This window comes from Symphalangus syndactylus, chromosome 8, assembly GCF_028878055.3.
Source record: "Symphalangus syndactylus isolate Jambi chromosome 8, NHGRI_mSymSyn1-v2.1_pri, whole genome shotgun sequence".
Lineage (NCBI taxonomy): Eukaryota > Metazoa > Chordata > Mammalia > Primates > Hylobatidae > Symphalangus > Symphalangus syndactylus.
This window is the reverse complement of record NC_072430.2, coordinates 53,093,982-53,107,085: the sequence shown is the minus strand read 5'-3', so window position 1 is coordinate 53,107,085 and position 13,104 is coordinate 53,093,982. Positions and strand designations below refer to the sequence as shown.

Here is a 13,104-nt window from a genome sequence, read left to right as displayed (position 1 = left end):
TTACAACTTGATAAATAAAATAGATCTTAAACACAAAAAAATTCAGATTTCAAACTTAGTTGCTAGAATATGTCATTAATTCTATAACAGATTTCTGAGGAAAATCTCACATGTAAAAAACATGTAAACTCTTAATGTATATTTATAACAAATCTTTTTTAGTTAACACACAAGAAAACCTATTTCGTACTTTCTCAAGGCTCTCGTTACTATTGATTTTATTTTAGGAAAATACTAAATGTTTTGAGAGAAGCTAAATGTTATCCTCATGAATACTTATGAAACTCCTAGCAGAGTAAATTAATAATCAAAATCAGTCGTTCAAATTCAAGGTAGAAAATTTCCACTCTGACCCTGTATATTTGTAACAAATAGCAACTAATTTTTATTGTGTGATGCAGCTAAAGGAAGTTCAAGGATCCCGGGGACAGACATAGTAACACGGTGTATGATTCAAATGGCTACATACGTTTCCTAAATCATGATCCGTCCTAATGTATCTAAATGGTATACATTTCTGCCAGGAGAGTAAGTGCTCAAAATATCAGAAAACTTTTCTTTGGGTAATTTGTGACACAGCCAGCCATGAAAAACTAATATGGAACCAAAGTGGGATTTTTTTTTCTAATAATATTGACTGCAGTATGGTCTGGGGAATAAAGACATGATATAAAAGTATCAAAGGCTGATATTGTGAATAGAGCCTGGGACTTAATCTAGGGACTTGGGGGCTTCTTGGGACAAGTTCAGCTACTTCCTTGGCATATGACTGTAGCAAGTCATTTAGTCTGTGTTACAGTTTCAGCATCTGTATACTGTCTGCATAGGATGATTTTAGTCTCAATGGTTACACAGATAGAGTGTTGTTTTTTTTTAATTTACAAAACAAAGGATTATACAAAAGCATAAAGTATTATTTGGTTATTTAGTAGCTGCTTGGAGAAAGCCTTATCAAATAGCAAAACAAGAACGCACACTAGTCAGGTATTTGGAAAGTGATACATTCAACATTCATTTATTATCTTTCCTAGCTCAAGGTTTTTTTTGTTTCTTTTTAAGAGAATCGTTTAGATAAAAAAAAAAAATTACACTGTTCAGAGCTAAGTTTCTGATGGCTGGGAAAACATCTATAAATGGTTACACAGAGAATAATTAAGCTCTGTGCATCCTCAAGAAATAGCTCCGTTTAGAAGATTGTTTCACCCAAATGAATACTATGGAATTACATTTTTTTTAAAAAAGTCAGCTTGAGAGTAAGTTTGGTTTTATTGAAAACAGATCTATGCAGAGGATTCTCTCATAAAATGGAAAGATTGTATAAAAATCATTTATCCCCCAGGAATTCTTTTATATCATTTGATCCATGTGGGGATGTTTCACACAATCCACTCAGTAGTTTTGCCCAACACAGCATATATCTGTAATACATGTTAGATTACATTAAACCAATTTTTATTTTATTTAAGATGAGATTTAAAAGGTAAACACACCTGCTGTTTATTAGTCTTCCTATCCACCTTCTCATTAATGCATTTGTCAGAATTTTTTCCCCCAGCCCTTAAAAGATTTTTACAAGTTAAAACAGAGTGACTACCACTTTTGTTGTTTGAACCTATGAATAAAATGCAGACAACCTCTCTAAGCCAAATGCATCTTTCTCTCTTTCACAGATTAGCAATGAAGTCTTAAAAAGCTCACCGTCATATGCAATGAGGAGAAAAATAGAAGAAATTAACAATGGGCTTCATAATGTTGAAAAGATGTTGCAGCAGAAAAGCAAAAATATTAAGAAAGCGCAAGAAATTCAAAAGGTAGAATCCTCCTTTAACTCCCTTCAGCATTTGGTATTTCTGACCCACTCCTGCCTTGTTCATCAGTTACCACAAGATGAGTTCTTTGAATTAATCTGAAGCACAGAAATTGTAAACCAAATCCACAGGGGCATCACCTAGAGAGGCTTGATAGGGAAAGTTGCATTTAAAAATTATTCTCTTGGCCAGGTGTGGTGACCCACGCCTGTAATCCCAGCACTTTCGGAGGCCAAAGCGGGACGATCACTTGAGCCTAGGAGTTTGAGACCAGCCTGGCCAACATGGCAAAACCCCGTCTCTACTAAAAATACAAAAATTAGCTGGGCATGGTGGCACAAGACTGCAATTCTAGCTACTCGGGAGGCTGAGGCATGAAAATCACTTGAACCCAGGAGACGGAGGTTGCAGTGAGCCAAGATCACATCACTGCACTCCAGCATGGTTAACAGAGTGAGACTCTGTCTCAAAATAAAAAAAAATTCTGTTTTTCCATGGTGGACATATACCCAAACTTCTGAGAGCCTGTGATTGTGAACTAGCATTTTCACAAGTAAAGGAAAGTAAAGATCTTATCTTGGGGATACTGATATTAAAAATCATTCAATAGAATATGAAAAATATTAAAGCTCTTTTTTAGACTGCAAAGGTTAAATAAAAATAAAAATTCCAAATTTATTTCCCTTGTAAAATGTCTTATAAAATCTTAGGCAAAACTGTACATAAACACTATTCTACTTCTCAATTCGCAAGTAAACTCCAGCATAGGGAAAGGATTCTTGTTCTAATCTATGTCTTAAGGAAATGTTTTAATAATTTGGGGCTTTTAAAATAGGTCAGAATACGGCTCACTATTGGACAAATCTTAAACAGAGGAACCTAATTTAACAAGTTAGATTTTCCTAGTCCTCAAGATAGGGAAAAAAATGTTCTTAAGCAAACATTAAGAATTGAATATTTTACCTTTGAAATTTTCCTCTGCCCAGCGAAGTTCAGATTTGAATCCAACCTATTGGTTTCTTGAGTCAAAAGCAGTTGCTCCTAATACATGTTTCTAGAGCTTTCTGCCTCTGCATTCATCCCAAGCTGGCAGATAATTTTCTTTTTTTAAATTTTTGAGATAGGGTCTCACCCTGTCACCCAAGCTGGAGTGCAGTGGTGTGATCAAAACTCACTTCAGCCTTGACCTCCCTGACTCAATCGATCCTCCCACTTCAGTCTCCCAAGTAGCTGAGACTGCAGGTGTGCGCCACCACACCTGGCTAATTTTTGTAGAGATAGGGTCTCCCTGTGTTGTCCAGGCTGGTCTTGAACTCCTGGGCCCAAACAGCCCACACACCCTGGCCTCCAAAATTGTGTGAGCCACTGCACCCAGCCCAGATATTTTTCTTTGTTTTATTTTTTCACTTGAAATTATTTTGTAGATTAAGAGAGTGTGTGTGTGTGTGTGTGTGTGTATGTGCGCGTGCGGGTGCGTGTGTGTGTGTATGAACTAGCGTAAATAGGTTCAAGTATTTCCCCAAGCCCTTTTTAAACAGAATGTTTTCCTCGTCACTCTTGAGAGATGAGGGCTATGTTGACCTTGTTTGTGTCAGTCATCTCTAGAAATGTCCAGGTCTTTCTGTTCCCCTACAGCTAATTTGTAGTGAAATGAATACAGTTATAGTTAGGAGAGCTCAGGAAAAGTGTTTTTCAGTTTACATCACAAATTGCTGGGTGTAAATTAACAACTATTCATGTGATGTTGTTTCTGTGATGTTTTAGTAGCATTTATAAATGTATATACTGTGTGAAAACCAGGCATTGCCTCCATAAACTATGGCCTGTTCATTCAAGTTGACTTACAATTTCCTTCTCCAGAAAATGTGGGACGAGTTAGATCTATGGCATTCCAAACTAAATGAGCTGGATTCTGAAGTTCAGGACATTGTTGAACAGGACCCAGGACAGACTCAAGAATGGATGGATAACTTGATGATTCCTTTCCAGCAGTATCAGCAAGTATCACAGAGAGCAGAGTCTAGAACCTCACAGTTGAATAAGGTATGGCTGTGACTCATAATAGCTTCATATCATGTGGTGGTATTGAGATGGTGTTAAAGCAAAACAAAATAATATATCAGAAACAGTCAGTTTCTCTTGAATTATCAGTTCTGGACTTGAAGCTGGGGCCATGGTAGGCTCGCGTGGGTGCTGAGGAGACAGATTTCAATGCTAGTGCAGGCAGGAAGTCTGATTGGGCAGACAGAACCAAGAATCCAGAAGTTGACCACAGCAAGAGCCAGGCAGACTGCTGGGAAGTCCAGGCTCCCCAACAGGTGGATAAAGGCCAGTAATGGGAATTTAGGGCAGATGATCTCAGGAGTCTAGTGAGGGAGACAACAATGAGAAAGACTGTCATTTCGGGACAAGATACCCTCTCTACCCTCCTTCCAAATAGGAGCTGTGGTTGGCTGACTTGTGTTTGTGATTTAGCAAGAGTGAGGCAGCATCCTAGTCTTAGAAGAACTGTAGGGCAAGGTCCTGAACAGGAGGACAAAGTACAGCCCAGTTTTTAAAATGAAGCATAAAATGAGAACCAGAATAGTTGCGAGGCTAACCTAGAACTTTGCTGAGGCCCATAACGTTGGAGTAGAACTGCTTAAATCCTTTCCACCTATGGTCAGAGTTAGTCTTAAAAGTCAGAAGTATCATAGCCTAGAGCAGGTGAATAAGTAGCCCCAGCCATGGGGAGCAAGCATCTGCAAGGCCCGACACACCCTTGACCAACAGCAATTGACTTCATCTAGGAGTCATTCAGCTCCAGTAAAAGGCATCTGACTAGGTTTGGTCCTGCATCTCTTTCCCAGGCCACAGTTAAGATGGAGGAATATAGTGACCTTCTGAAGAGCACTGAGGCTTGGATAGAAAATACCAGTCATTTGCTGGCCAATCCTGCTGACTATGACTCTTCAAGGACACTGAGTCACCATGCTAGCACTCTGCAGGTAAGTGTTCTTCCAGGTTTTCTGCCACTCATAGCATCTACATAAAGATTCGCAGCTTAGCTGATCGTCTTTTTCCTCCTTTCCTGAAATACAACCTTACCGCTAACCATGTCAGTGGCAGAAGGAAGCTTGAGAGAGTGGCAAGCACTAGACACGGATTTTGGAGAGCAAGATTCAGCTCTTACTGTCCTGATAACTACTTTATGACTTTTTTGATAATTTAGTATATCTTCTATGGACCTCAATTTCTCCCCATGAAATAAGAATGTGGGTGGATCACGAGGTCAGGAGATCGAGACCATCCTGGCTAACAAGGTGAAACCCTGTCTCTACTAAAAATACAAAAAATTAGCCAGGCGCAGTAGCAGGTGCCTGTAGTCCCAGCTACTCGGGAGGCTGGGGCAGGAGAATGGCATGAACCCAGGAGGTGGAGCTTGCAGTGAGCCGAGGTCACGCCACTGCACTCCAGCTGGGCGACAAAGCGAGACTCCATCTCAAAAAAAAAAAAAAAAAGAATGTGCATAGGATAGTGCTAATGGTTTTGGTTGTTAGAATTCTAAGATGCCCTCCAATATTCCCATCCTCTGGTGTATATGACCTGAAAGAATAATACTTGAATGTGTGCAGGCATATGAATATGATGGGATAGTCCCTTCATTGACTAGGTTATGTTATATGATTAAGGTAATGGGGTAGTCACTCCCATAAATACTTGATTAACATGATTATAAGACTCTCTAATATGGGATTTTGGATTTGGAATGCTCCACCGGTAAGTATAATACTTACATTCTAAAATTTGAAAAACTCCAAAATCTGAAACGCTTCTGGTCTCAAGCATTTCAGATAAGGGCTACTCAGCCTGTAGCAGAGTGTAGAGAGATTCTTCTTGGGAAAGTGGCTATATTGTCAGAGGGCCGTGGAGCTAGGGCCCAAAGGCTTTTTCTAGAAGCTGAGAGTCAATGAGAGCCAGCAAGGAAACAGGGAACCCAGTCCTACAGCTGAATTTTGCCAACAATCTGAATGATCTTGAAAGAGAACCCCAAGCTCCAGATGGCACCGGACTGCATCCTTGTGGCTCCCTGTACAGAGGACTCACCTCAGCTATGCCTGGACTCCTTACCCTTGGACACCATGAGATATCTTTGTTTTGTTTTAAGCCATTAAGTTTGTGGTAATTGGTTATACAGCAATAGAAAACGAACCCATGGTTCCTTCCACTTCTAACACACCATGATTCCACATTTCCTGTCCTTCCTGGTACTCCACACATGCCCCATGTGTCTATGCTGGCTTACAAAGTCAAAACAAATGAAAGTGTTTTCCCACTTGAGGCCTCGGCTGCAAAACATCTTCCGGATGCTGAGTACTAGGGAAGTTGCATTGCGCAGGTGTGTTTCCCTTCTCTTATTCTGCCATGAGAAGGAATCCCTTAGAGAAAAGATTATTTGGTAACAGTGTGTACAGAATCAGACTTCAAAGATGATTCAGCTCCTTTTTCTGTCTTTAGAATGGCACAGTGTGTTCCTAAGTGAGCTGCTGACCTCAGACCTCCCTGACGTTTGAGAATTGTTGGCATATTTTTTTCTTATGATAACAGTTGTAAAGATGCTGCATTTCTACCCATTTTTTTTTCTTCCCCTTGCTTGTGATTTTTTTTGCCTTCTCCCACTTGGATTAACTTTCCACATCCCCAAAGTTTGTCATTTTTAAACTTTTTATCACCTTGATTCACTATTTTTGAGGACTTTACCAAGACAAAAGAGAGGAATTATGTTTTTTTTTTCCTTCAAATGCTTATTATGAGTTAAAAAAAAACTGTACAAAAGTGAGCTCAGGCAAAAGCAGCTGGGATTTTGCTACCTTCTACTGATACAAATGTAAAAATGTAAAAGCATCTCTCAAACTTCAGGGCATTCTAAATTGCTAGACTTTCTTTCTGAGCTAGAACTGAGTAAAGGAAGTAGGGACAGGGAAGATGCGGGTTTATTTCTATGTGTCCCAATGTGTCCTAATCTCCTCCTGGGAAGTAAGTCCCAAATAACTAGTCCTATGTGAAATCCTCATTTGTCCAATAATTCTACTTTTAGGATGCCCTTTTCCATTTTCTAGCATATTCAGGTATTAGTTTTGAAATTGACTTTTAAAGAAGTTTCAGAACTCTCAACTAAGCTTTAAATGTTTGTTTTAATTGCACTATACCCTTCTACCTGGATTGCATTTGTTAAAACAGGTCTTTGTAACCTAAAGATAATTCCACAAATACTGCTGTTGTAAGAATAACTGAAACATAAATTCATAAAATGACATTATAAAAATAGAAAACTTTTTTTTTTTTTTTTGAGACGGAGTTTCACTCTTTTTGCCCAGGCTAGAGTGCAATGGCGTGATCTCGGCTCACCGCAACCTCAGCCTCCCAGGTTCAAGTGATTCTCCTGCCTCAGCTTCCCCAGTAGCTGAGATTACAGGCGCGTGCCACCATGCCGACCTTGTTTTGTATTTTTAGTAGGGACAGGATTTCACCATGTTGGCCAGGCTGCTGTGGAACTCCTGACCTCAGCTAATCTGCCCGCCTTGAACTCCCAAAGTGCTGGGAGTACAGGCGTGAGCCACCACACCCGGCCTGTTTTTTAAATCAACTTTATTGAGGTATAACTTACATACAGTAAAAATATTAATACACCTATTTTAAGTATGCAGTTAGGTGAGTTTTGATAAAAGTGCAGTTGTATAACCACCACCGCCATCAATATGAGGAACATCTCCATCTCCCAAGACGTTTCCTCCTGCCTCTTTGCAGTCAATCCCCTTTCACCCGTCTTCAACCCTAGGTGATCACTCACTGTTTCCTATTACTATAGTTTTGCCTTTTCTAGACTATCATATAGAGGGAATCAAACAGTATGTAGTCTTTCGTGGCTCACTTGTTTCACTTAACATAATGCCTTTGAGATTCATCCAGGTTGTTACACTTAATGCATAGTTAATTATTTGATTGCCAAGTAGTGTTCCAGTTTTGGAAATAAGTTTGGAAATGAGTAGTTTGTTTATCTACCAGTTAATAGATATTTGGGTTGCTTCCAGTTTTGAGCTATATATTAGCTATTGTTGTGTAACAAATTACTCCATAAGTTAGCAACTTGAAACAACAAACTTATTATCACAGTTTCTGTGGGTCAGGAGTCCACGGGCATGGCTTAGCTGAGCATCTCTGGCTCAAGGTCTCTCATGAGAATGCGGTCAAGGTGTCGACAAAGGCTGCAGGCTCATCTGAAGGCTTGACTTGCGTGAGGGAGGAGGTGGGATCTGCTTCCAACCTCATTCCCATGGCTGTTGACAGGCCTCAAAAGATCTGCTTCTACTCACAGACACGTGGGCTCCTCCAGGAGTCTGCCTCACACCATGGCAGCTGGCTTCCCTCAGCATAAACAATCTCCAAGAGAGTGAGAGAGAGCTCTCAAGACAGAAGCCACATTTTTTTTTCCTTTTAGAGACAGGGTCTTGCTCTGTCACCCAGGCTGGAGTGCAGTGGCACAGTGTCGGCTCACTGCAGCCTCCACCTTCTGAGTTCAAATGTTCCTCCCACCTTAGCCTCCCAGGTAGCTGGGACTACAGGCGCACACAACCATGCCTGGCTAATTTTTAAATTTTTGTAAAAATGTCTCACTTTGTTGCCCAGGCTGGGCCACAGTCTTTGTAATCTAACCTTGGAAGTGACATCTCATCATTTCTGCCACATTTTATTAGAATTAAATTAGTAAGTCTGGCCTGCATTTAAGGAAGCTGATATAAGGGTATGAATACCAGGAGGTAGGGGTCATTCAGGGCTACCTTAGAGGCTGCTACCATAGGCTATTATGAGCAAAGCTGCTGTGAATATTTATATATAAATCTTTGTGTAGACAAATGTTTTCATTTTATTTTAATGAATAAATACCTAAAAGTAGGATCTCTGACTTTTACGATGTGTTTAAATAAATAGTAAACTGAGAAATTGTTTTCCAAAATGGCCATATCATTTTTCATTCCCACCAGCAACATGAGTTCTAATAGCTTCATATTTTCGACAGCACTTAATATTGTCTGCCTTTTAAATTTTAGCCATTTTAGTGACTTGCAGTGGCACTTCATTGTGGTTTAAACTGGTTTTCTCTACTGACTAATAATTTTGAGCATTTATTTATGTCTTTATCAGTCATTTGTACACTTCCTTTGTGAAGTATCTGTTCAATTTTTTTTGCCCATTTAAAAAATTGCATTGTCTTCTTGTGGAGTTGTAAGTTTTTTGTAAAATATTCTGAAAACCATTCTTTTGACATATATGTCATTTACAAATATTTTCTTCAAGTCTGTGGCTTGTCTGTTCATTCTTTTAACACTGTCTTTCAGAGAGCAAATGTTATTAATTTGATGAGGTCCAATGTATCAGTATTTTATTTTATGGATTATTCTTTTGTGCTGCATTCTAAGAAATCCTTACCTAACCCAGGGTTACAAAGATTTCTTCCTGTGTTTTCTTCCAGTAACTTGATAGTTTTAACTCTTACACTCTTAGGTCTATGATTCATTTCATGTTAATTGTTGTATAAGGTGTGATTGAAGGATCAAAGTTCTGTTTTTCCATGGTGATATCCAATTGTTTCTGCGTCATTTATTGATAAGAATCACCATTAAATTACTTTGGCACTTTGTTGGAAATCAATTGACCTTATACATGTGCATCTATTTCTGGGCTCTCCCTTCTGTTCAATTAATTTATATGTCTATACTTTCACCAATATGACAGTCTTCATTGCTATAGCTTTACAGTAAGTCTTGAAATCAGGTAGCATCAATTCTACAACTTTGTCCTTCTTTTTCAGATTTGTTTTGGCTAAATCAAGGCCTTTGTATTTCCATATAAATCTTAGAATCTGCTTGTTAATTTCTAAATAAAGGTCTGTGGGAATTTTGAGTGGGATTGCATTAAATTTGTAGATCAGTTTGGAAGACAACATCTCAACCATAATGACTATTCAATCCAGGAACATGATATATCTCTTTATTTCTCTAGGGATTTAATTTCTCTCAACAATGTTTTGTGATTTTCAGTATGCAGGTCTTTTTTTTTTTTTTTTTTTTTTTTTTTGAGATGGTGTCTGGTGTCTCGCTCTGTCACCCAGGCTGGAGTGCAGTGGTGCGATAATGGCTCACTGCAAGCTCCGCCTCCCGGGTTCAAGCGATTCTCCTGCCTCAGCCTCCTGAGTAGCTGGGATTACAGGCATGAGCCACCACACCTTGCTAATTTTTGTATTTTTAGTAGAGACAGGGTTTCGCCATGTTGGCCAGGCTGGTCTTGAACTCCTGACCTCAGGTGATCCACCCACCTCGGACTCCCAAAGTGCTGGAATTATAGGCGTGAGCCACCGCACCCGGCCCAGTATACATTTCTTACATGTATATTGTTAAATTTATTCCTTAGTATTTTATGGTTTTTGATGCTGTTGTCAATGATAATTGGTAAAAAAAAAAAAAAAAAAAAAAAAAAAGCATTGGTTTTAAGTTTTGTTTTCCTAAAAGTTTTCTCCTATAAGGATTTTGAATAAGATTAATATAAAATTCTGAATAACCCACTTAGTTTTAGTGACTCATGACTAAAATTCTAGTTGTGTAAGTGAATGTTCTTTCTCCTATCAGTTATTTTTTATGGAATTACCTGAAGAGTACAATTATCAAGCTGAATATTTTCATTAGGTGGCTGAGCTATTTTGACATCTTAAATTTGAAAGTTATTACATGTATGAAAGGGCTTATTATGTGTAGTAAAAGACACTTCTCTCTCCCCTATTATTAAGGGATTCCAAGGGTTTTAGAAGTGGACGAAGACCAAATATATATGTTTCTTATTATGTTACAGTTATACGGGTAGATACTCTGAAGTCTTTCACTGTCATTGACAATTGAGGGTGTTCTGTTTTCATTATCGAACTAGAAATGACTAAAATGTCGAGACAACTTTCAATTTTCTCTGATTTAAATTTTAATCAACTTATATCAGGATCTTGATGTCTCTGTTTTTCCCATTCTGTGTTTATCTAGATGGCTTTGGAAGATTCAGAACAGAAGCACAATCTTTTACATTCAATCTTTATGGATCTAGAAGACCTGTCAGTAATTTTTGAAACAGATGAATTAACACAATCCATACAAGAGTTAAGTAATCAAGTAACAGCTTTACAACAAAAAATAATGGAAAGCCTTCCACAGATTCAGCGAATGGCTGATGTAAGTTTGCACTATTCATTTAATCATTCAGGATTAAATTAGAGGCTGGGCAATGGTGGCTCATGCCTATAATTCCAGCACTTTGGGAGGCCAAGGTGGGTGGATCACTTGATGTCAGGAGTTCAAGACGAGCCTGGCCAACATGGTGAAACCCCGTCTCTACTAAAAATACAAAATTTAGCTGGGCATCATGGTGCACACCTGTAATCCCAGCAACTTGGAAGGCTGAGGCAGGAGAATCACTTGAACCTGGGAGGCAGAGGTTGCAGTGAGCCAAGATTGTGCCACTGCACTCCAGCCTGGGTGACAGAGCAGGATTCTGTCAAATAAATAAAAAATAAATTAGAGTTATACTACTAACCAAGCACTATACAACTAATCAATGTGAAGACACATTGATCTGGTAAAATGTCATGTATGTTCTCATTTGTGGAATTATATTTTGCTTTACTTTGCAACCTGTAGTGTAACTATAACAAACTATAGCAAAAACCATCTCCCCATTTTCAATCCAGAAGTGGTCTGTTTTAAAGAGTAAAGAATCCTGATAAAATAAGCTCAGCGTTTTCTCTTTGTCAAAGAGAAATACTACTAATTTTTAAATGCTGGATAGGAAAGAGAGAATTAAAAGAGAGAGTTTTGGCCGGCACGGTGCCCAGCACGGTGGCTCACACCTGTAATCCTGGCATTTACGGAGGCAGAGGCAGGAGGATAGTGTGAGCACGGGAGTTTGAGACCTGCCTGGGCACTGTGGTAAGACCCCCTTCTCCACAAAAAGGAGTTAAAAACAAGTGTAAAACAGGTAGTCCCAAGTCTTTATTTACCAATAGCAAATATTTATTTAGGGGTTGTTATTTGCCAGCCTCTGGATTTTTATTTTGGCTTGAAACATCGGAAGCATTTATTTAAAGATAGAGTCACATAGTAGAGGCAATTACAGTTCTTCATTATTTACCTTTGTTACTCAGTTACATTCTCTACACCACACTCATGTATCTTCAGGGAATAAAGTGTTAAAGTAATTATTTTTGGTTACTGAAGCTCATTTCAAAATTTTTAAATGCTTCTATAATGTTTGATGAAAATTACCCTAAAATACATTGTATAATTCTATATACCTTCTTAAATAGTAGGTGCACAGAATAATGTCCATGTAATTTAACTTTTCCTCATAATTTGAAGATATCACTATAAACAGCTATTGTACATACTTCTTCATTTTCTTATAAAGTTTTGTTGGTCCCTGGCCAGGCACGATGGCTCACACCTGTAATCCCAGGACTTTGGGAGGCCGAGGTGGGTGGATCACCTGCGTTCAGGAGTTGGAGACCAGCCTGGCCAACATGGCGAAACCCCGTATCTACTAAAAATATAAAAATTAACTGGGCATGGTGGCACGTGCCTGTAATCCCAGCTATTCAAGAGGCTGAGGCAGGAGAATTGCTTGAACCTGGGAGGCGGAGGTTGCAGTGGGCAGAGATCGCGACATTGCACTCCAGCCTGGGCAACAAGAGCGAAACTCCGTCTCAGAAAAGAAAAAAAAAAAAAAAATGGTGAACATTATTTATTTATCTATAGTGCTTCATTAGTTTTTCAGAGGTATAGATGGCAGATATTATTTGGCTAAGTAAGAGAATAGAATTAATGCCAATAAACTGTTTAATAGATGATTAATGTACAATATATATTGCATCAGTGTGTTCTTCTGAAATTCTAGGATGTGGTTGCTATTGAATCTGAAGTAAAATCAATGGAAAAAAGAGTTTCAAAAATCAAAACTATCCTATTATCAAAAGAAATATTTGATTTTTCACCTGAAGAACATCTTAAACATGGGGAGGTAAGCATAGATTATTATTTAAAGTATTTTCTTATGATACTTATTATGTCCTTTTCAAAATAGAATATAATATGATTACACAAAGCATTTAGTCTTACCAGAGTAATAGCAAAATAAGATTGGGAAATTGATGGGAATAACTATAACTGTATATTTAAATCATAGTTGTAGTACCACCTATGTAAAGATAATTTTCCTATAGGTT

General features: G+C 38.5%; 1 protein-coding gene across 4 annotated transcripts in view; it reads left to right on the top strand.

The window, feature by feature from the left end:
• SYNE2 (spectrin repeat containing nuclear envelope protein 2) overlaps positions 1 to 13,104 on the top strand; it is a 379,741-nt gene that overhangs the window by 227,290 nt on the left and 139,347 nt on the right. For all 4 annotated transcript variants that reach the window (XM_055289134.2, XM_055289133.2, XM_055289132.2 and 1 more), the window contains exons 55-59: positions 1,671 to 1,811; positions 3,669 to 3,851; positions 4,658 to 4,795; positions 10,874 to 11,059; positions 12,777 to 12,899. In XM_055289134.2, the coding sequence (XP_055145109.1) occupies positions 1,671 to 1,811; positions 3,669 to 3,851; positions 4,658 to 4,795; positions 10,874 to 11,059; positions 12,777 to 12,899 (771 nt within the window). The remainder of the gene's footprint in view (positions 1 to 1,670; positions 1,812 to 3,668; positions 3,852 to 4,657; positions 4,796 to 10,873; positions 11,060 to 12,776; positions 12,900 to 13,104) is intronic.